Below are 24,505 nucleotides of genomic sequence, written 5' to 3' on the forward strand. Positions count from 1 at the left end.
ATTGAAGTCATATTTTATAAAAATCTCTTAATTAAGTCATGTATATATATAATTTTGATGTATAAAGGATTATTAATTTATATATCAAGTGAGATTTATGCTTTTTTTTTCAATGTATTATCTTATAAATTTAGCGAATTATTAATTTATTACATTGGTCCCAAGTTAAAACCGACGAAAAATATTATTTAATCGAAGTTATTAATTTATAGGGGTTTTACTATATTTAAAAGAGTTTTTCAACTATTTAGAAAAAATTTAAATAAATCTTTATTCTTTTATTGTATATAATCAAGCTCTCTTATTTTTATTTTGAGCTAAATAAACTTTTATAACTAGTGATTGATTAATTATAATTATTCAAAATGTCATTTATTATTTTATGCTATATGATATTGATGTGATATGATGACATGTAAAAATTAATGATATATAGCATGTCAATGTGATATGATGACATGACCATATAGAATTTTCACCATTTACATCAATGACATGTGGACATATAATGATGAGTGACACTTTGATCAATGGTAATTAATCAATAATTAATTATAAGATCTTATTTCAAAATCACTTATACAACCAGCACATATAAAAACATTTTTATATACAATTGAGTCAATTATCAAATGAAAATCTTATAATGAACTTGTTTTTCTAATAAGCATCTACATGTTAATTTTAACTATTTTCATACTTCAATATATGAAATCAATTATTTATTTCATAAATAAGAAACATGTTTTTTGAATGGCTCATAAATAAGAAACATAATTTGAATTAGTTTCTCGACTTTTATCAATATCTTGTCTTGATAGAGTTATTGATTAGGAACTTTTTAAAATGATGATATAATTTATTAAAATTTCATAATTATAACTCTTTATAATTTTTTTTGTAAAGCATATTCCTTATAAGGATTTTATCTAATTAAGTTTACATCAATAATTGTAGGCATAATGGTTGAGAAAAAATCCCTAAATTATTCAAAAACTCAAATAAATCTTTTTTTCCTTTTATTCCTTCAATTAATCTCATATATTTTTATTTTAAATTAACTAAGCTTTTTATAGTTAATAATTAATTAATTATTATTAATCCAAATAATACTCATCGTTATATATTTACGTAACACTGATATAAAAGTTAAAAAAGTCATATATCATATTATCAAACCATATTAGTATGTTATATCATTATTCATTATAACATATTAGTATGTCACCACATTGACACGTGATGCAGAATAACAAATAATATTTTAATTAATAATTTATTTAATTTAAAATAAAAAATATAAAATTTTAAATAAATATAATAAAAGAATAAATATTTAATTGAACTTTCTTAAATAGTTCAAAGTCTTTTTCAAACATCACGTCATAATTATAAGAACTCATCCGTAAAGTACATTTTATTAGGCTAAATGCACTAACCAACATTAATGTCAAAGAAGAAAAACAATAAATTTTTTTTTAAAAAAATAAAATAAAAATAGCATTCTTAGGTTACTCTAGTTTCTTAGCTACAAAAAGAAAAGAAGAAAAGGAAAATCCAGTTTACGGTATAACCATCGCTGTCAAAGTGAGTTATATCAGCTTCCACAAAAACTGAATCAAGAAGCAAGTCGTCATCCGCCCACCCATTGTTGGGAATCCTTTCTACTTAAAAGAGACAGCTCAAGTCAAACTTTCTTGTCAGCTTATTCTTTTTCATATCAAGATTAGGATGACGAGGTCATACACGTGGCACTTCCTGATTGCATCATCTAAATTTCCTTGCCTTTGATTGGAGGATAATCAGAGGACCCATTCAATGGATCCACTGGGGATGCCTTTGTCTCCACTTTGTCTCCCGCTTCTTTCCCCTCCCCCGCAATCAAACCCTCGAACATCTCCTTCTTTTTGTACTTGAATATCACAAAAAAAAAAAAGGAAAACCAAAGTCCACAACAAATATCATCTACATGCCTCATTCTTTAAGATTGACTTTTTCCCGCCGACCAACCAATATAATTTTGCCAAGTGTCACGATCAGACCCAAGACCTCTAGTCAAATGGCTTTTTTTATTTATTATTATTCCTTATTATTTACTACAAATTATTTCCCTTTGGGGTGGTTTTGTGAGGCCAAAGTTCTAATTCATCATCGAGTTATATAGGAAGTTGTGTTTATTTATATACTTTGCCCTGTCTACTATATATTTCCTCTGGTTTATTTAGGTGAGACCATGACCACTCATATCATTGACATTTCTTCCAACTTCATTGGAAAAACAATTTTAATATTTAGTGTTGGGATATGTTAAAGTCCTTCATATTGATCAATGAAAGGCTGAAAGGTGGTGTGTGTTAATTTGTTTTAAGTATTGCTTACATGAAGGAATGTTCAAGATTCTTTTTATTGTACATTTTGTATATTTAGATGGGTTTTTCTAGTTTGTTCAGGTGATGTTATCACTGCTAAATACATCTTGCTAACGGTCTAATTAGGATTATTTCTGTAACTTTCTAATCACCTATTAATATGGTTCTAGTTGACAAAAATATTTTAGTTTTGTCTCTCATATAAATCGTGTTTTATTTAGTAATCGATATATGTATAGGTTTTCTCACCTGATTAGTAGTGACTTTATAATTTTATGATTATTTATGATTTTTTGGATTTGTTTAAGTGATGTTATTACTGTGAGATGGATCTTGCTAAGCATTTGGTTAACATTGATTTGTAACATTTTGGTTACCTATTAATTAATATGACTTTGCGAGATAAAATTTCATCTCCCATATAGATCATGTCTTATTTAGTGGCCGATAAATATATAGAGTTTGGGAAGACATATTTATTAATTTAGTACTATAATGGGGCATGAAAGGAAAAAAAAAAAAGAGGATAAACTTAAAGCCAATCAAAAAAAAAATTGGGACATCATTCCCATTTTGTGTTCTGTTGTTTAATAACACCGACAACCTTTTGACTTTGGTTTTCTTGTCTTTGTATTGACCCACATTAAACCTACAATATAATAATAATAATAATCCCTTCGCATTCTTTTTTCACCAAATGCAGGGCACACCTACCCTCTCGGTCGGCATTTTCCTTTTTCATTTTCTCTAAACTTTTAACTTTAAGAATAAATGGGCCCCTGCCAATTTGTGGGTTTATTTGTCTTTTTTTAAAATGAAATTAGTAAAAATTATTACTATTTTTTTTTCTTTTCATACAACAAATTTTAATCCATGTTGATGTTAATATAATCCAATTTGTTAGTTGTAACAAGATGTTCGAGAATGATACAATCATAATAGTGTTAATGTACCAGATCTCATCAGAATTTTGCAATTAAACGTGTTTAGATAGAAGAATTACTAGAATGTATATTAATATTTTGTGTTATATTTTTTTTCTTTTTATTGAGAAAAACTAAACAAGATATTTGAGAAATAAAATAATTATTATAAATATAACATGAAAAGTGTTTCATTTTGTAATTGCGGGTGATTAGATGAGAGTAGTATTAAGATAAGTGACTTCTTGAAAAGTTCTCTTTTGCATCTCTTTTATATTTTATTGAGAAAAAAATTCCAATAAAATAATTAATTACATACATATAGCAGATTTCAATTAATTTTGACAAAAATCAAATTGATTTAAATATTGTTATTTAAGTCTTGAGATTAATTATTCAAATTAAAATTTTTTATTTGAATAATTAATTAAATGATAAAATTATGAATTACGAAATATATCATAAAAATTTGTGTTTTAATTCTAAATAATAATTTTATTTGAGTATTTAATGATACTAAAAAATCTATCTGAAAAAAGAAAAAGGAAAAAGAAGGAAATAATTGGGTTTGAGAGGTCCATTTTGATCTCTCTGCTCTCATTCCTCTTTCTCTCATATTTACCTTTTTGCCACCCCATATCTTCTTCAGTCCCCACTCCTTCGATTCTCGTCTCACTTTTCCTTCACTACAATTCACACTTTCTGCATCGAAAAGCCTTCACATTTTCTTCCTCCCTTACCCACTTTCTTGAATCTTGGAAAAGGGAGATGAAGCAGAAAAAGAAGAAAAAGGTTTTTTTTTTAAATAATATTTCCTAATTTAAATACTGTTTAATAAGCTGAAAACTTTAACACTGAAATAGAAGATTTTTAATGAAAAAATGTTGAAAATTTTTAATAAATAAAAGCTACTTAAATGTATTTGTTGATTTCTCTTATGTCACATTTGATTTGACTCGACATATCAATTTTTTTTAGATGAAAAATAGCAAAGTATGATCTTATTGACCTGCATCTTTAAAAGCAAAAATATGGGTAGAAGTGGTTTGATTGAAGGTACCTTTAGATAGATCGGAACGGATGATTTCTACCTCGAGAGGATGGTTCGGCTAAGGGTTTAATTATTATGTAGCTATGGTAAAGCATAAAGCAATAAAAGTAACCAAAATACCACAATATTTGATAGAATAATCATATAGAACATAAAATTTATATAGAATGCTCGATGAAATGGGACTTGGAACGTGAAATTTGAGCAAACATGACTGTCAACGTGCTGGGCTGGATTGAAATATTGGTTAGGATGATTGAGTGTTTGAAAGCCAAGGGTTAGGATGGTTGAGCTTGAGTTGAGTTGCAAAGGATTTCTATTTGTTAAGGTTCCTCTTATATATTTATAGATGTAAGTATCAAATTTTGGAACTTAAATTTAGATAATTAATAAAATAATTTAAATTTATGAAATAAATATAATTGAAAAATAAGGGTTCAAAGGCTCAATATCTTCCCCTCTCGTTCGGACAGTGTCGGTAGATAATTTCACCTCAATAGAACTAAAAATTGATTAAAAACAAATTAAATTTTCATCTATATTTTCTTCGTTTTAAATTGAATGTTTATTTTCCAAATGAAATAAAATTTCAAATAAGACAAAAAGGGAACGGAATCTATATACTTATATTTATATATATTTTATGAAATGGGAAAAGGAAATAACAAGCAATACATGCATGTGCACCAAGTTTTAAAAGTGGATAAATAAAAAGGTATCCATTCCACGTTAGTTTGAAAGTAAAAAAATATGGGCTACCACATAACACATACTACCTTGTTACGTACGTTTAATTCAATTATTCAAGAGACTACAAAACGACAATAGAATAGTTTGACCATTAAATATTTTCTTTATATTTATTTAAAAAAATTCGAAATTTAACTTTGTTTTATCATGAGTAATAATACATCGAATATAAAATAGATTTATATTTAATGCAGATCAATGTTAAATGACATATCAGTATATTCGTGACGGTTCATTAAAAATGTATAATTTATAGAATTCATTAATGATTATTGTTATCTTAACCAAATTAACAATTGTCACGTGGGATTAACCATTAACAAATATTATTTTGCATTTATTAATTCTCTTTGACAATAATCATTAAAATAAATAAAATAAATATTTAATTTGAAACCGAATTAAATAATTATCTTCGAAAATGAGAAAGGAAAGGACATAATGGTGCTAGGAAATAAGAGGACCTATTGAATGTGGACCACAAGGGCAAAATAAAAAGGGGGAAATCATATGGCAAAGGAATACAACGCACACGCTCCTTTTCAAAGAGTGTGGAAAACATGCTGTAATTGTTGGATAAGCAGTACATTATATTAGCAGCAAGGTGTTAGCCACATGGTCAGAGTGCGTGTGGGGCTTAAACTCGTCCAAGGCAGTTCCATTAATTTCAGTAGAATCTAGGAAGGAAGGGGAGAGGGGATTGGCTTTCGCCATTGGCCTTGTGGGGATTATAAATTTAGGACACAACCCACTTTGGCTGCCTCAAATTCAGCACGGAGTAAGAAAAACAAATCAGCTTCCCCGTTTCCCTTGCTTTGCTTTGTAAAGAGACTACTTTTTATCAGAGAGAGAGAGAGGAGAGAGGAGTGCAAATGGAAGAAAGTAGAAGGAATAACAAAGTGTGGGTGACGGAAGAAGAGAGCACAGTTGATTGGAGAGGCAGGCCTTCCAACCCGAACAAGCATGGCGGCATGAGGGCTGCTGCATTTGTTCTTGGTCTGTTCTCTTTCTCTCCCCCTCCTACCCCTTTTTCTTTTTTAATTATTAATAAGAATATTTGTTTGTAACTGAGTTGAGTATCTTGTTTCTCTTCAATAAAGTTGGTTGTAATCATACGTACTATTGCCCTCCGCCAACCTGTCTATATTAGTTTCCTCCATATCTGTCTTTATTTATTTTCCATATCCGTCTATATTTTTTTCCATTGGTAACTATATATTACTACTTACTACTTGTTTTCACTTGAACCTATAATATATTTCTCTCTCTTTTTACACTCCATGAGATACCGATGGAGTAAATCTTTTTTACACTACTACAGTTGTCATATATACTCTCTGGTCATAATTGAGTGCTAATTTTGGTGAGGGGGGATGAATTTTGCAGGGCTCCAAGCATTTGAGATAATGGCAATTGCAGCAGTAGGGAACAACCTTATAACATATGTGATAAATGAGATGCACTTCTCCCTCTCAAAGTCAGCAAACATAGTGACAAACTTTGTTGGAACTATCTTCCTGTTGGCCCTCCTTGGTGGTTACCTCTCAGACTCTTATCTTGGGAGTTTCTGGACCATGCTTATCTTTGGCTTTGTGGAGCTTTCTGTAAGCTTTCCTGATCTTCACTCCACCATCTTCTTTTCGTTTCTGTTTTGCTTTTTTCTCCTTCCCTTTTTGTCTCTCTCTCTCTCTCTCTTTCTAATTTCTCAATCCTTTAAAGATAGTGGCTTAACTTTTCGTATGCAGTTGAAGTTTGGCAAGCACTGTAGCCTTTTTTGTTAAATTAAAAGTGAAACTCATGTGAATTAATATTATGGCAATCTATATTAATTTGTTTATTACACATTATTTGTGGGCAAAAAACCCAAAAAAAAAAACTGTAGGGTTTCATATTACTGTCAGTCCAAGCTCATCTTCCCCAACTAAAGCCACCAAAGTGCAACATGGTGATTGATGGAGAGGATTGCGTGGAAGCAAAGGGCTTCAAGGCCTTGATTTTCTTTGTTGCACTGTACTTAGTGGCATTAGGAAGCGGATGTGTTAAACCCAACATGATTGCTCATGGAGCAGATCAATTCAATCAAACCAACCCCTCGCAGTCCAAGAAGCTGTCAACCTACTTCAATGCTGCCTATTTCGCCTTCTCCATGGGTGAACTCATTGCCCTGACTATTCTAGTGTGGATCCAAACTCATGCCGGTATGGATGTTGGGTTTGGAGTCTCTGCAGCCGCCATGGCGATGGGACTCATCAGCGTGGTTTCTGGGACACTGTATTACAGGAACAAGCCTCCTCAAGGAAGCATCTTCACCCCCATTGCTCAAGTAATAAACTCAAATCTCATGCTTCTCATTTCTCTTTTGTTTTCCGCATGCACACGCACACGCGCAACGAATTTATTCTTGTGAGCATTTTTAGTTTTATTAACATAAATGTTTTTCTTGCTGTGCTTTAGATTCTTGTGATTAGTAGCCTTGCATTTTTATTCACTTGGTGCATGTTTGGTTGGAAAGAATAATTATTTTATTTTTTATTTGATTTACGGACTGATTATTTCAAAATATATCAAAATAGTTATTACTGAGTTTCCTCGATAACACTTATTCCATGAGTCACGGAATATGTATATTATAATTATATTGCACATGTTGTTTAGTTAAGGAAAAGTAATATGTGGTTTGTTAAAGAGAAAATTATAAAGTTGTCTTTTCAATTATACTATTATGAAATATAGAATCTTGCACATATAATATTGGACTATATCTATAATCTCACTCATAATATTATTAATTATGAATACTAATCCACTGGACTATTCTGATTTTTCTTAATTACTTGGACATATTTCTTCAGGTATTTGTGGCGGCCATATTAAAGAGAAAGCAAATTTGTCCATCGAATTCTAACCCTCAGATGCTTAATGGAAAACAAAACGGCATGCCCAACAGATCAGCATCAGTTTCACATCTGCATTCTGAATCTGGCAATGTGCTTCACACCCAGAGGTTCAGGTAATTAGTCTGGCATATTTGTCACAATCCCACTATCCTAATTCACTTGTTTTTCATTAATGCTTTGAGTGTTGTGTTCTGAATCAAGCTAGTTTTGGATTTTTAGTACCCCTACATGTTGTGAAAGGTTAGGTTTCCTAGCTAGTGCAACTCAGACTGGATTTTATCTTGTTTGTTAATTACTACATGCATCTTTCCACACTAAAAAATCCGTAGTTAATTAGAAACTTGGGTTTCTCACATTATGGCAGGTTCTTGGACAAGGCGTGCATCAAAGTTCAAGATGGGAGTAATACAAAGGAAAGTCGGTGGAGACTGTGCAGTGTTGCCCAAGTGGAGCAAGTGAGGATATTGCTTTCAGTTATCCCAATATTTGCTTGTACCATTGTTTTCAACACCATTTTGGCTCAGCTCCAAACATTCTCAGTCCAACAAGGAAGTGCTATGGACACCCAGCTGACCAAGTCTTTCCATATCCCTCCAGCTTCCCTTCAGTCCATCCCTTACATCATGCTCATCTTCATAGTCCCTCTATACGACAAATTCTTTGTCCCCTTTGCAAGAAAATTTACTGGTCATGAATCCGGAATTTCTCCTCTACTCAGGATCGGCTCGGGTCTTTTTCTCGCAACGTTTTCCATGATTGCTGCAGCCCTGATGGAGAAGAAGAGAAGGGACGCGGCCGTGGGTTCGGGCGAAATAATATCCATCTTTTGGATCACCCCGCAGTTCTTAATCTTCGGAATATCAGAAATGCTTACTGCAGTTGGCCTCATCGAGTTCTTCTACAAGCAGTCCTTGAAAGGGATGCAAGCATTTTTGACAGCCATAACCTATTGCTCTTACTCATTCGGCTTCTACTTGAGCTCAGTGCTTGTTTCCCTGGTGAATAAGATCACATCATCAGGTTCTTCCAAAGGTGGTTGGCTTAGTGATAACGATCTCAACAAGGACAGGCTCGATCTTTTCTACTGGTTGCTAGCGGTCCTTAGCTTTCTAAACTTCCTAAACTATCTCTTCTGGGCTAGATGGCATTCTAATTCTTCCCCATCAGGCACCGCACAGAATGAGGCAGTTGAGGCTGGCGAGTTGAGCCATTTCAGCTTGATGAGACTTTCAAAAGATGTTGGAGATGAGAATATACCATGAAATGAAACTGTATACATATATATCTGATCTGAAGGAAATTATCTACTCCTATCTTGTATTTGAGATAAACCAGAGAATATATTTATGATACCATGCAAAAAGGCTATTTAATTAAGACGTTTACAGGCTTTGTAAAGAAGTGTAGAAGATAGAGGGCCATCGTAATTAGCTTGTTAGTTATGTTAGATTAAGCGTTTTAGAAGAAGTAAGGTGTTTCAATTCTATATCGAACAAAAAAAGGGATCCTGATAAATTTAATTATAAAGGTAAACATCACACATCCTATCAAGTTAATTTTTTGAGAAGAAGGTAATATCTCATGATACTTAAGAGGTAGATGAAAACAAAGTAAATCTTGTTTCTAGCTTTTTCACTAAAGTCGGTGTGTCGTCAACATAGTATTAATGAATATGATATCAATCATAGGTAATTAGTAGGTAATCAAAATACTGTTTTTCAATGGTTTCGTAAAGAAGATGCGCATATCTAGTCAAGGGTCCCAATAGATCTATCAATTTTGGTCTTGACTCATTTGCAAGGATTCAATGCATTCTCCTAGTGTTTGGCTTTTATCCACATATATATCAACCGTCATTCGTTCTTCATGAAAGAGCACCTTATTGCTTTCTTTGAATGACAGGAAAGGAATATGCAAGTAGCTAGTGGAGACCTAGCCAAATACTTTCTCGCTATAAGGAATGAGGGGTCCTTTTGTATATTTAGAGGGAGAGAGATAGCAGATCTAGCAACTATGATGTGATGCATGAATATGAAACATAATTAAGCTCCCATTGATAAGTCAAAAGGGCAAAAGTGACCTATGAAAAGGAAAGACACCCATTAAGGAATTTAGTAGAGAAGTGGTCTGCATGTTCTTGTTACCATCTGCTGAGAAACATGTCTCAAACATGTCCTGAAGTTGGAGCTTGGCCCCCTCCTGCATGATACTTCACCATCAGTCACCACTGGGTGTAAAAATCTATCAAAATGTTTGCTAAAAGACTGACATGGGAACCCACAAATGCATATAACATTGTTGCCCCGAGGAATGGAGCTGCATTTTCTGGTCATTAATTATTTTATCATGGCTTGTATTGTGCCGCCATAAATTAACATTTTTTATGTAAATATTCAATAACATCTTTCTTCTACTGCCTTCTTGTTAACTCCTGTGAGTTAAGAATTTAATAAAGCTGAAGGTTTATGTCACTTGAGACAATTTGGGAGTTTGCTACTAGTTTTTATAGTCAAGCTTGAGAACTGGTTGTATAGGCATACAGACCACAAGTCTTATTGTTACCAAAAAACATGATTCGGAGATTTGAGTATGAAATAGAGAAGGAATCAAAGCTTCCTGTTTTGCCTAAGTTAACTCTAATTTTTGCTATTTTGCTCTAGATCATCAACTTGATTAGGATAAATAATGAAAAAGCATACCTCTACTTTACTTAATGCAAAAACTAATGCAATTATGAATATTTGAATATCTCATATTATCATGCATATACATGAAGAGATTCAGATGAGCTAATAGCATCTGGTGGTTATCGATCATAAAAATGATGTAATCATCTCAATTAGTATGTATAAGCATAATAGTTGATGTAAGCATTCAAACATGAGTTTCCATTTGTGTAAAATTTTTCATGATAGAGTCCAAGTAGAAGCAAGATTCTCTATGATGTGCATGATGATATAAAAACTTTTGGGTTTACATGTTAAATCATCATATGAGTGCAAAGGATCATGTATTGCATGGTACTTGCAGACAAGCTCTATGTGTTTAGAGTCCTAGTTAAATTGAAACTTTCAAAAGAGATGAAATTATAAATTTTTTTTAAAAAAGTTAAAATTGTAAAATTTTAAAACAAAACAATAACAAAATTATAAATTTTTAAAAATTTGGAGGCCCTACTTGCCCCTCTCCCTACGCCTCTACTTGTCGTAGTGATGCTAAGTACAATTCTTCTTGTCCTTCTGGATGCCCTCATTAGGCTTCTATGTCTTGCCGATTGAGTCCCTTGCATTCTTTCCATTATTCTTCATCATCGACTTCTTACCATTAGAAGATGAAACAAGAATGTATTTCAAAAAAAAAAAAACATGAAACAAGAAGTAATGCATTCATTTATTTTTTGATGGACTTCTTATTTGTATCCAAGATTTTCAATGATTCGGGCAAGGTAACTTCCAATCACTTAATGCCGAAATTCATCACAAATTGTGAATCGCTGTCTTGTAGAAACTATAAACCTAAGCTAATATTGAGTTCATGATCTCCACAAAGTCCAATTGCCTAAGCTTCTCTATGCAACTAATCATAATTCAATCATGTGTTTTGACAAAAAATACTTTCTATCATCTTAAATCGAAATAATCTCTGTGATGTCTCATACCTTTTTGTACGATTTTGCTTATCGAACAATTTTTTGAGGTGCAAAACCATACTTTGAGCATTAATATTTCTTATAACATCACATAAATGGCCAAATCATCATCATTTTTATGAGTTTGATAGGATTCTTGTGCCTCATCACCATCATCCTTAGTAGGAACTGGTCGTAGTTCCGAGGGCATGTAATTTATTTTCTTACTTTAGAACAATTCTCAAGTTTTCATAACAGTTCAAGAAGTTTGGACCAATAAGCTTATTACCATTAAGTATTCTCCAAGATGATATATTGTTACTCATTTTTACCTAGCAAACTTAAATATTAAAAATTAAAAATTAATTGCGTGTAAGTTATTTAAGCATTTGAACTAATACAAGACAAAATCTTTTAAAATTATTTTTTGAAAGAAGGTGCATTTTATTAACACCAAATCATTGAAATAATACGTCCAATCCACAGATAACATTTTTAGGCACACTAATTAATACAGAACTAACTCATTTACCAAGACAGGATATTACAATGAGTCTTGATCCTGACTCACAACATGGCCTATACAAGAAGGCAATTGCATGCTTTCTTTCCATAGCAGTATACCATCCTGTGTATACTTTGCATGTTGTGCTATCGTGTAAGCCACTCTATTTTCTTCTAACATGATGCAGTCTTCCACTATGTGTTCCAATCTACCATTGCTACACTTGTTTTTCAACCATTTGACCAGCTGCAGATAATCTATCTCCACCTCATCAATTCGTAACTGCTGTTGATCACAAATAGAATGCATACAATCTCCTCTACATTTGATTGTTCCACATAAGAGTCATTCTGCAACAGATGAACACTGACTTTTAAAATTATTGATTACACTTGCTATTTTATTAAAAATAATTACCTTCTATTGTTAAATCAAAAAATTCCTAATTTTCAATGAGTTAGGATCGTATTCAAAGTACCACAATTTTAAATAACTCAATAAATCATAATTTATTAGATTAAGTTGATAATTGTGATTTTTTTCAAAAAAATAATTTTATTAAATCTCAATATCGAAATGCCAAGTCAAGTTTCTCACTTGATTGACCAAAAACTCCCGTGACATTAACGTCCGATCTGGGAAAAAAACTGTACAATTACATCATAGCTGCCACACAAGGAGAAGGAGGTGGCTGCTTGAAGAAAACACAAGGAACCAAAAAGAGTAAGGCACCACGTGCCAAGTAGCCAAAAACATGGGCACACAAACGGGCCTGAAAACAAAAACCAAAGGCCGAACCATCAGCTCCAAGTCCTAAACGTGAACAAAGAGAAGAGATTCCCAAAACAAACTCAATCCAAGAGCCTCCGGACTACGGCACCATGATGAAAGCTTGGGACCGCCGCCTCAGACATCGGGAACAGCTCAAGGCAAAGCATTCCATTGCAATAAATAACAAGGAACTGGCACCACATCCTAGAATCCCCGCATCATGAGAACACCGACACGGCACACACATCATGATGATGAGATAACTATGATTATTAATTACATCAGTCTTATTTTAGCTACGATAATAGAAGTGATATTTCTCGTGTTCTTTGATTTTTTATATTTAAAATTTTTAATATTATTAAAAAAGTTTTTCAGGGAAATTTATTAATAAAATACTAATATTTTCATTTTATAAAATATAATTAAAAATTTAATTTCAACTCGATTTGGTTCATTATGAATATTTCTACAATATAGTTGAAAAAATTGAAGCAATTATTTTTCATCCTTATTTACAAAAAAAAAAGAAAAGAAATTAGAGTACAATTTTACATACTTAAAAATTTATCACTTTTTTAAATTACATTTTTGTAAAGAATAATAAAATAAAATAATTTTATTTTCTTTTCATTTTTTGACTCAATCAATTTTCCATCTACCCTATCAAAGTATTTACAAAAAAATATTACTTTTTCTCTCTTTTTCTATTTTCTCCTCTAATTTTTATCTTTTCCCATTTTACTCCACAGTGCAAAGTCTCACTGATTTGTAGATTTTACCACTCCCGACCGCCTTCTTCCGTATTCAGTTGCAATTCAACCACAAGGAACAACCATCGACGGCATGCTTTCACTTGTGAAGCACACCGCCAGAGCTCTAACGACAGCCCTCCGCAGCCGTAAAACCCCTGTTGGGGTGACGCCATCATGGTCGATTTCGCGCCAAAAATGGGACGGAACGGAGTTCGATCACATTAGGGCTGACGTTAACTGCCCCCGGTGCTCAAACCAAATGCCCGTGCTTTTCTCTAACCGCCCACTCTCCATCACGGCGCGGGAGCCAGGCCTCTACCAGGCTCTCAATCTCTGCCCTACCTGTAAAACGGCCTTCTATTTCCGGCCGTTTAAGCTGGTTCCTTTGCAGGGGAGCTTCGTGGAACTGGGGAGGATCATGGGGGACACCGAGGGGATTTCGGGAAAAGAACCCGGCCAGATTGCAAAACTCAGTGATGACCATGATGATGCTGATGAAGACAAAGGTGACCTGGCGAGGAGGTTGGAGAGGGAATTGCCCACCCCGAAGGCGATTTGTGGGAGGCTGGATGAGTTTGTCATCGGCCAACAACAGGCAAAGAAGGTAAGCCTTCCTTACTTTTACTTTTGATGACATTTTTGCTTAGGGAATCAATTAATGTTAATAGCAATCGAATTAGAATTTGATTTCTCTGTATGTTTCTAAAGCTGACTGTTAAGAAATGAAATTGAATGACTATACTGGTTAAGTTTTTTTGAATTTTCAACAAATAAAACTCAACTTGGCTTCAACTCAAGGAACATTACCCAAAAATGTTGCTTGTTAGGTATGCATGCGGGTAAGGAAGCTGATCATCTCTAAAGGTTTTTGAAGTTTCTTTCATTTTGGTTTGAAACAATGCCAACATCTGCACTGTATTTGGTAGGAAGTAAGGAAAATGGAGGGAAGGGACTAGGGAAAGTAATTGTTGTTATTTGAAGGAGAAGAAGGGTACCAATCCGACACCTTTTCTTCCACGATTTCCTTTACCTTTCTGCTATCTCCTAAACTTTTTCCCACATTGAAATCCTAGCTCCACCCATTAATCAAATGGATTTTTTCTTGTTAATCCATTTAAGAATAAAAATGGCTAGACTTTCCTTTGTAACTTTTTGGTGGCCTGTAATAATTGTTAGAAATTTTTTGTAAAAGCTAGCATTATGAAATTTACAAATCCAGTTATCATCCATATTTTCATTGTTTGATTGAAGGTCTACTCGTATCACAGGTGCTATCTGTAGCAGTTTACAACCACTACAAAAGGATATATCATGCCTCCCAGCAGAACGAGTTAGTGCTTTCTGGTCTTCCTGTTTAACCAGTTTAGTGCCCTTGGAATCCTCAATTAGTGGTTTCTATCAGTTCTTTCAGTTTTGCTCACAACTAGTTTAATTAGTGAACGCTATATAACAAATTACATATCTATTGGATGTTACCTTTTTAGACTGAATATTTGCATCTTAATACTAGGGCTTGTATATTGGGTGATGATGAAAATGATGCCAATGATTTTGTTGAATTGGATAAAAGCAATGTACTGTTGATAGGTCCTACTGGTTCAGGTATAGTCATGTTCCCTTATGTGCCAAATAACTTCATGCTGCTTGTAATGATTATTTTCTTGATTTTCTCTTTTAAAACCTTGAATATGGGGACAGGGAAAACATTACTTGCAAAGACACTAGCACGCATTGTGAATGTGCCATTTGTCATTGCCGATGCAACAGCTTTAACACAGGCAAGTGAACCCTTAGATCTGACTACAATATTCTTGATCATATGCAGTCACTTGTCTATTTTGAAGCATTCTATGATTATGTACTTGATTTTTTTCTTTTTCCTAATTTCCCTTCAAAAGGGAAATAATAATTTCATTTTCCTTTGACTGGTTTTTCCCCTCTTTTATGAGTATCACCAAGTAAATGACAATGAGTACTAACCTTTTCCTGCTCCATCTCTCTCCCTCATTGACCCTAAACCCGGACTGTGACAATCTGAATGATTTTGTGAAATTCATCAATATATGTTCTTTCTTGGGTAGAAACATATTCATAGACCTGGAATTTGGTGATTTCTTTCTAGAGCTTCAACTTTCATGCCCTATGAAGGCTATCAACCTTGCTTCTATCTGATGGCAAGCTTGTGCTAGCATCTATGATTTTTCTTTGCGGTTTCTGTTAACTCTTATCACATCTGCATCATTCTTCTTTCTCTTGCTTTATAGCTTTCAATTGGCATGTCTAACTACACCAGTTCTTGAATTTACAAGTTAACATAACCCAACTAATTGTCGATAATGTCTCTTTTTCTTAGAGAAAAACTAAATCATGGAGATGCAAATAATTCAAATTGATGCATGCCTAACTCAGTCGAAACTTATTTGGAAATCATATTCAGAGGTCATTTTACTAGCATTTGATAAAACGTACTAAGAAAGAGATATGTAACTTATTTAGCCAAATTTTCTTCAAATATATTGCCAATGACTGGAAACTTATCCAAGAAACAGTTAGTTCTAGGGGACTTTCTTTAAGTTCAGCTAACAGCATGATCGTAGATCTTTTACCACTGCTTATGCTTATGCTGTGAAGTGCAATGAAATGCTGATAATTTTACCTTCTATTTTCCAGGCAGGTTATGTTGGAGAAGACGTGGAATCAATTTTGTACAAGCTACTTGTGGTATGGTTCACCATTTGTGTTCATAACAATAAATCTTTCCTAATCCTAGAATCATGTATGTTTAAAAGTAGTGGTGTGTGCCTAGTCTATATATACTTTTCTGTAGTTACATACATACACACACCCGCCCACACACACACATATATATATTTGCATATACTTACACACAAACACATGCATACGTACAAACTAGCAAACACCGCTATCTTCCTGCTCCCATTTCTTTTGCCTTTTTCTGTTATTTCTAATTATTCCATAATAAATATTCGAAGGTGATAAGCATAGAAAACAGAAGCCAAAATTGACATTCAGAAACTGCAATCTAATACTGAGGTGTATTATGGGCTTGTATTCTAATTGTAGCAGAAATGTTGTACTCTTGTTATGAAGCAATTGCTGTCAACTCCAAATTCAAAATTGGCATACAAAAACTACAAACTAACACTGAGGTGTATTATAAACTCATGTTCTAATTGGTGTACAGAAATGTTGTACTCTTGTTATGAAGAAATTGCTGTTATAACTCCAAATTTGCTTTTATGATGAATCAAAATTTATTTTTCCTTACTAATGTTTTTCTTCCCTTTTATTTTTATTTCCTCTGTTATGTAATCTTGAAATATTAAACTGTATTTTAGTTTTTATGCTTCCGAAATTTCTGCCTGATCTTTGCATATCTAGTCTCATCTTACATTAAGTGTTACAATTGCTTGATATTTTCTTGGTGTACAGGAAGCTGAGTTCAATGTCGAAGCAGCTCAGCATGGGATTGTATATATTGATGAAGTTGATAAGATAACTAAGAAGGTCTTTTGAGTTGTTGATATGTGAATTGAGCATACTGATACTCAATGCCCAAATTTGATAGCTTCGATTGATTTTTCTTCAGGCTGAGAGTTCAAATATTGGTAGAGATGTATCTGGAGAGGGTGTTCAACAAGCACTGCTGAAATTGCTGGAAGGAGCGGTGAGTAAATCATTTTTTAATTGTTATTGTCAGTAACCGTGGTTTCTTATTGCGTACCTTAATTGAAATCAGTTTTGTATTTCATTACTCTTGTCACTAATCTGCCTTACACATGGATTTTGATGAACATTGTGCTTCTGATTAGTGTCTCCCGACAGTAGTATAGACTAATGTTTTAGTGAAAATGCCCTTAAACATAGATTTATTGAACCTAGTTTTGTTGGTTAATAGTTATTTAAACTATTGGCAACTTAAGAAAGCGATATTAAGGCTGGGATTAATCTTCATGGGGTATATGTTTGAGCTATTTATATATGTTTCCTCAGAGCAGTTAATGGATGCTATATGTCAGTTGGTGATGTTTTTGTTTTTCTTTTTTGTTTTCCTTTTGGAAACTACAAAAAAAGTGTGTTTGGTAATAATATTTTTATTTGCAAAAATTCAAAATAAAAAAAAAAGATCAAAATTGTTTGGCAGTATAAGTTTGGTGCTTTACATTAAGTGTTTTTGGCACTATCCATTGGTGAAATGCATGAATACAAACACACACACAGACACACATTTTTATATCCTTAAATGTCGGACAGGTTAGGAAACTTTGCAATTGAAGACACTAGAACCACAGACCTCCTTGAACAATTAGTAAGGGTTCATGCTTCAACCACCTTTCCTTGTCTGTTGTTAAAAATCTTATATCAAATTTCTAATAACCAAACATGTAGTGAGTTTTAAAAAATTGAAAACTAAACAAAGTTTAAATACAAAAACTGACAACAATACCAAATGGCACCTAACTATTTGGTCAAATTCCATGTTGATGTTTTATTTTAATGCATTTGGATTCATAAGGTTGGTACTCCAGTCTCCATTGGAGAATGTTGTTGTTTGAATCTGGCATCTTTAGTCATGTTCCTTTGAGCAGATCTGAATTTTTTATGGGGTCAATAGAATCGTTCGAATATGATAAGCTTGAGTTCCAGTCCCTTGCTAAACAGCCTTATCATTATTTTGGCACAATTATGTCTAAAAGGGGAGGGGATTTGAACCTTGAACCTTGACTTGACTCTCTAAGGAGGCAAAAAACCACTTGGCTTAGTTTAGGCTGTTTAAATATCCCCACTACTTACAATGAGATCTTGATAAAACAAATTACACACTGAGTTGAAGTTTTTCAGTCATTAATGTGTTTAAGTCTTTTTTGTGTTTATTTATGTCTTTCGCATATCTTTACAAACGTGTAAAACTCAACAGAATGAATTGTAGCCTTATCTACCCATAAAGTTCAAACTAGCATTTGAATTTTACAATTTCATATGTAGATATCATAATACTTAATAGACCTGGCAAAGCAACCTGGATACAAAAGACCCACCGAACCCAAGCCTAGCCCAAATTGGCTCTAAATTGAAATAATACAAACCTGACCCAACCGAAATACAAACTGGAACAAAGACGACCTTAACTCAATCAGAAACGACCCAAAACTTAACCTAAGAAACATTTATTTTCTTGATTTAAATTTCGATGGAATTAAAACTGATAAATATAATATAAATTATGATTTGTTGTCAAACTGACCTAAATTCTACTCAATTAATTAATTTAAAAAAGTCAATAACATTTTTTGGAAAGGAAAAAGGTCAATAACTTGAAATCCGACTGATTTGAAGCTTGAAATACTTGAACCCTAAATGACTCACACCTGAAGTGAGCTAAATCTGAAACGACCTAACACCCAATATGATCCAAACCCAAAGTGAATTAGAGCTGAAATGATGTAACTCAACTTGCCCAATTGCCCCCTCTACTAATATACTGTGCACAGATCTGCCTGTGGTGGTAAAGGGAAGGGAAATTAGAGCTCTGCTTTTCTATAATTAAGAATTCCCTAGAACTAAGATTATGTATATTTTGTTCTCAGATAGTGAATGTTCCCCTTCCTGATAAAGGAGCTCGGAGGTATCCTCGTGGTGACAGCTTTCAGGTATTCTCTCTCTCTCTCTCTGCATTCAATTTATTGATTTCATCTGTTAAAATGGCCTATCATATGATTTACTATGAGTAAAATTTAACCATCTTGGCAGGATTGTCTTCAATTAATTATTAGCTATGAGGATCTTATCAGTAAATAATATATGAATAAGAATCTGAGCTATTAATATTTTAGTCACCTTCAGATAATTGGGCACTTTCCACTGATGTTACCTTCTGTGTGTGTGTCTGTGTGTTTGGTGGTGGTGAGGGGTGGTGGGTGTTGTGTTTGGTAACCTTGTAATAATGCTGCAGATCGATACAAAGGATATACTTTTCATATGTGGTGGGGCATTTATTGATTTGGAGAAAACCATTTCAGAAAGGTAATTTCATCATTTAATGTCTTATACTCATGGTGATTGTTTGTTAAAATTGTGCTTTTGCTATGGTTTAATTGTCTCAGACGGCAAGATTCGTCTATCGGCTTTGGAGCACCTGTCCGTGCAAATATGAGGAGCGGTGGTTTGACTACTGCTGCAGTTACATCGTCATTGTTGGAATCTGTGAGAATCAAAACTCAAGATGGCTAAGGGAACTGTATATTTTTCCATTGCCATTATATATTTGTTTGGAGGGAAATTCTGGCTTCATTGTATATTTCTCTTTAAAAAGTATTTTCTTCACTAAATCAGAATTGTAACCTCATGCTTGATTATGAACCTGCAGGTTGAAAGTGATGATCTTATTGCATATGGATTAATTCCTGAATTTATCGGGCGCTTTCCCATTTTAGTTAGCTTATCAGGTTTAAATGAGGACCAACTTGTTGAGGTGTGTTTTCTTTTCTTCTCTTTTTCTTATTGTCATGTGTATTCTGTGGTAGGGCCTTGGAGTAGTTTATTGTTCTGAAAAGGGTCTTTACCTTTGATGTTATATTATGTAGTTGTTGAGTGACGTTTAAAAGTTCAAAATAACTGCACACTTTGAGACACTTCTACATTTGTTTAAAGAATATAGACAAAATATGACAGTTAATTATCAATAGGTCCTCATGAAGCCAAAAAACGCTCTTGGTAAGCAGTACAAGAAAATGTTCAGCATGAATGGGGTAAGCCTTCTATCCTATTCTATTGTTGGTCATGAAACTTTGTACCTTTTTCTGTCTGACTTGTTCCCCCTTTTTTGTTGTTTTTTGAGGTCTTCCAGAAAAAGACATGAGCATTTGAATTGTTGATTTCCCTTGTGATAACTTGTTTCAGTTTAGCTTTTCAGGTCAAATTACATTTTACTGAAAATGCATTGAGATTGATTTCAAAGAAGGCAATGGCTAAAAACACTGGTGCTCGAGGCTTAAGAGCCATACTGGAAAACATTCTTACAGAAGCAATGTTTGAGGTACCCATATGGTTTCTTTTATCTTTTGGTGTCATAACGTGAGTGCTAGCTAATTTGTTTAGATGCTTTTTCTAAGATGCCTATTTTTTCTAAAGCACCATACAAGATGGGGAACTCTTTTCTTTTTCACCAGAAGTAATCTGCTCAAGGACATTTTACTCTTCAAATTGAAATGTAGTTTTAGTTGCAATGAGTTGGGATTTACCTTTTCAATTAGACAGGGAATTTTCAAAAGAAAAAAAAGAGGTTAATTATTTTGTGCCCATATACTCATGCATTTGAACAGATTCCAGACAGCAAGATGGAATCTCATGGTGTAAATGCAGTTTTGGTTGATGAAGAAGCTGTTGGGTCAGTGGATGAAACAGGATGTGGAGCTAAAATTCTTTATGGTGATGGTGAACTGGACAGGTTTCTTGCAAAAAGAACATTGAAGGATTTTGTGGTATGTTCTCCTGATGCACCCTCTTTGTAAATTGTTGTCTAACTTTGAGCGTCTTTTTGTTATTGTTTGTCCTGTCTTTATTAATTTTTAAATTAAACATTTGAATTTCATTAAGTAGAACCTGTCAGGATTTGGGGTGGTTAATTTTTAACAGAATTTGGAGAGAAACATGATTTCAAAGGGTGTTCTAACTTGTAAGAGGACAATAATTCAGATGGAGTTATACAGTTTTGAATATCATAGGTCCTCAGTGTTAGGATTCAATATCATCTGGCGCATGGAATTCAATGCGTAATACATATTAATGGGATGTCACTGAAGCTTGTTACATTGTGTTGGTTTTATGTATATGCTGTTTGAAGTCCATCTATTACACTAAAAAGTTTTGAAACTGTTCTGCTTTCCAAAGATGGAGAGAAAGAGAAGATTAAAGAAAGGTTGAAGTTTGAATTTGGTTCTTCTATCTAAATTCCATCGTTTTAGTCCTTTATCTCAGTTCTAATGAATTTAGTCTATGAATTATTTATCTAAATTCCATAGTTTATGCATTAACTTAAAAGACGTGGTATTTTGGTGATGGTCTAACATAGTGAGGTTGATTAGTTTTTTGGTTACGTGACACATATCTGTCTAAAAAATATCACAATTAATTTTGATTAAATAATGATTAATATTTTTAAAAAATTTTAAAGAATAACATTTAGTATTTGTATTAAAATTTAAAGGTTTTTTTTTTGTACTAATGTGTGTCGTGGTTGAAAATTTTCAATTAATATGCCATATCATCAACAAAACAGTAATGACAAAAGTTTAACACCTTTATCAATTTTTCTTTAATCAACTTTTAGTGAGATTAAATTCATTAAAATAGAGACTGAGGGATCAAAATCACAAAATTGAAATAGTATAAAGATCAAATTCAGACTTCAACCTGTAATCAAGTTGTGGTTGCATTGTAATTTTATTCAATTTCTCACCGAAAACTTAAAATGAAAAAAAGAAAAAAGAAAATTATGTAAGCTTCAAGAATGATTTCTTGTGTGAAACATTTACTTAATTTTGCTTTTTTCTTTTCTAAATGATATGACAGAGTGCTTGAAGATGTTTGTGAATAAGGTTGGTTGGCGACCTTATGGGAGAAAGGGTACTAGCAGAGGTTCAAGTTGTGTGGGGGGGAGTTGGTGGGATCTTGTGAATACTATTCTAGTTATTTAGTGTAAATATAGTTGGCTATTTAGGCTTATTAGATCAAGTGGTAAAGCTGGGGTGATTCCTACAGAAATTTTAAGTTTGAGCCAGTGCTCTCACTTGTACCAAAAATGAAAATTAAATGTGTAAATAGTTCTTCTTCTTGTGTTTATCATTGTTAATCAATGAGCAGAATTTTTGCTGGAAGATTAATCTGAATTTTTTGAAATATTGTAGTACTTTTTCAAATAATCAATGATTTTTTTATTGATTAATGTCTCTGATTTTTCACTTTTATTTAATTGATTATTATTAGTGATTTGCCATGAACAATGTTACAATGTAAACCATGTATAATATTTACTAAAGTAACATAATATGTTCGAAAGTAGGTGTCCAATTAGTTTTATTGTTAATTATTATTTTAGTTTATGAATATTTTATTTTTAAAGTTGTTATTTATTTATTTGGTAAGAATAAAGAATAAGGAGTAAATGGAAATGAAATAGTTTATATATAATTGTAAAAATTAAATATAATAGAAAGAATTTACTTTTTCCGTTTCATAAATACTGTTTTGATTGCCTAGCTTTGAATCTATAAAGATTATTTGCTACATGATGTAATTATTTGTTTTAAAGACAATTACCCTTGCATGATCTATGAATGCAAGTTGATTAAATTTGTCCTTAAATAAGTTAATAGAAGGTATAAAAATTGATCAAATTTAACTCATTTGAATTTAAATGACCTGCTTGAATTTAACTTGATTTGATTTTAAAAATCAACAAATGATTCAAACACTACCAAACAATTCATCCAAGATCTAAATTCGTAATAATTTAAATTCAAATTATCTAAATTATCATTATTTAAAATTGATAAAATTTAAATTTCATAATAATCCAAACCCAAAATAATCTAAACTTTTATTATTTGAAATGATCCAACACAAAATGACTCAAGCCACTCGATTTCCATCTTATAAAACTAATAATAGTAACAAAATCAATGAATGCAAATAGTTGATAAAATTTGTAAACCACATTACACGTGAGAGGAAAATCATTAGCCTCTTTTCCGTTCTTAATAAGGAAGTTAGATGGGCTTATGTATCCTTTTCATTTCACTTAATAATGGATTTAAAAGGGGTGAGAGAATAAAGGTCAAATCTATGGAGGAAGATTAAGATAATGCCCTTGAATTTATACATGAATGAAACCAATATACAATAAATATCTTTTTTTGTATTGAGTTTTTCTTCATTCAAAATTTAAAAATTTTCAATCCCTTTCATTTTACCACTTGCAATTTTAGCCCATATTACCATTTGAGCTCGTCTATTCTTGTAGTCTTGTAGCTATCACAACAACAATAATTCCCCTCTTCAAATATGATAATAAAAATAAAATATTAGAGGTATATTTGTTACAAATTGATGAATATATAACTTTGAATAGTTTAATTATAATTGATAAAAATGACTAAATACTCAAATAAGCCTCTGAACTATATCAAGAAACTAAATTTAACTCTTAACACTTTTATTGCGTTCAAATAAATTTTTGAACTTTTATTTTTGGTCAAATAAACTCCTTTCACTAACTGTTAATTAACTTTTTTTAATCAATGGTATAATTGGTAACTTTTGATGCTACATCATCTACCACGTGGCATATTAATGACAAGATGACTCGTCAACAGGCCACATGGCAGATGACACGGTATAAAAAATTATTGACTCGGAATTGGGTCTTTTCCTTTTCAAATATCCAAAAATTATTGTGTAGGGATTTGAAATAAAAAATTAAAAAAAACTAATTATTTCAAACTGAGTACCCTCATTTCTTAACTGATTACCATTTTCTTAATTAAAGCCATCATTCCTAACAAAAAAAAACTTAATCTAATTTTTCCAATTCGATTAAAACCATAGATGCTCGATTGAAAGTTGGTGTAGTGAAATCCAATAATACCATAAACTATTTTGAAAAGAGGAAGAGTAAAGTAGAACACATAACGTGTATAATACTTAAATTAGCAAAGACACATAATATTATTTTACGATAAACGAAAGTCAAATCTGTTTCTTCTCTTCTTTAGAATTTGTAAAAAAAAGTCAAATCTTTCACTTCTCTTCCCTAGAATCCATAAGGGAAATATGAT

The 24,505-nt window shown here is 32.4% G+C and overlaps 2 protein-coding genes across 5 annotated transcripts; both read left to right on the forward strand.

The window, feature by feature from the left end:
• Positions 1-5,757: 5,757 nt before the first annotated feature.
• Positions 5,758-9,447, forward strand: LOC110427122 (Major facilitator superfamily protein). The gene is made up of 5 exons (XM_021442540.2): positions 5,758-6,089; positions 6,480-6,697; positions 6,976-7,416; positions 7,946-8,103; positions 8,355-9,447. Exons 1-5 carry the CDS (start codon positions 5,966-5,968, stop codon positions 9,250-9,252), a joined length of 1,839 nt encoding a protein of 612 aa, XP_021298215.1. The 5' UTR covers positions 5,758-5,965; the 3' UTR covers positions 9,253-9,447.
• A 4,176-nt stretch (positions 9,448-13,623) lies between these two features.
• Positions 13,624-22,614, forward strand: LOC110427187 (ATP-dependent Clp protease). 4 transcript variants are annotated; one of them, XM_089785416.1, is made up of 15 exons: positions 13,628-14,253; positions 14,918-14,979; positions 15,160-15,251; positions 15,348-15,431; positions 16,324-16,370; positions 17,103-17,177; positions 17,260-17,337; positions 19,259-19,321; positions 19,624-19,694; positions 19,775-19,874; positions 20,038-20,142; positions 20,357-20,419; positions 20,584-20,706; positions 20,993-21,151; positions 22,242-22,614. In XM_089785416.1, the coding sequence occupies exons 1-15, from the start codon at positions 13,741-13,743 to the stop codon at positions 22,248-22,250; spliced, it is 1,644 nt and encodes a 547-aa protein (XP_089641542.1). In that variant the 5' UTR covers positions 13,628-13,740; the 3' UTR covers positions 22,251-22,614. The 4 variants fall into 4 exon arrangements, 2 of the variants coding, with proteins under 2 accessions (XP_089641541.1, XP_089641542.1); XR_016352019.1 differs by lacking the exon at positions 22,242-22,614 and having other exon boundaries at positions 13,624-14,253; positions 20,571-20,706; positions 20,993-21,131; XR_016352018.1 differs by lacking the exon at positions 22,242-22,614 and having other exon boundaries at positions 13,624-14,253; positions 20,576-20,706; positions 20,993-21,131.
• The last annotated feature ends 1,891 nt before the right edge of the window (positions 22,615-24,505 follow it).

Source organism: Theobroma umbraticum, unplaced genomic scaffold (assembly GCF_002168275.2).
Source record: "Theobroma umbraticum cultivar Fairchild unplaced genomic scaffold, ASM216827v3 scaffold_228.0, whole genome shotgun sequence".
Lineage (NCBI taxonomy): Eukaryota > Viridiplantae > Streptophyta > Magnoliopsida > Malvales > Malvaceae > Theobroma > Theobroma umbraticum.

Excerpts from the sequence above, each read along its gene's own strand:
- LOC110427187 (XM_089785415.1), top strand. The coding sequence starts at position 13,741 with ATGCTTTCACTTGTGAAGCACACCGCCAGAGCTCTAACGACAGCCCTC. Across the intron at positions 15,252-15,347 it reads GATAGGTCCTACTGGTTCAG|GGAAAACATTACTTGCAAAG; the intron begins GTATAGTCATGT and ends ATATGGGGACAG. Across the intron at positions 19,695-19,774 it reads GAGAAAACCATTTCAGAAAG|ACGGCAAGATTCGTCTATCG; the intron begins GTAATTTCATCA and ends TAATTGTCTCAG.
- LOC110427122 (XM_021442540.2), top strand. The coding sequence starts at position 5,966 with ATGGAAGAAAGTAGAAGGAATAACAAAGTGTGGGTGACGGAAGAAGAG. Across the intron at positions 6,090-6,479 it reads GGCTGCTGCATTTGTTCTTG|GGCTCCAAGCATTTGAGATA; the intron begins GTCTGTTCTCTT and ends TGAATTTTGCAG. Across the intron at positions 8,104-8,354 it reads CTTCACACCCAGAGGTTCAG|GTTCTTGGACAAGGCGTGCA; the intron begins GTAATTAGTCTG and ends ACATTATGGCAG.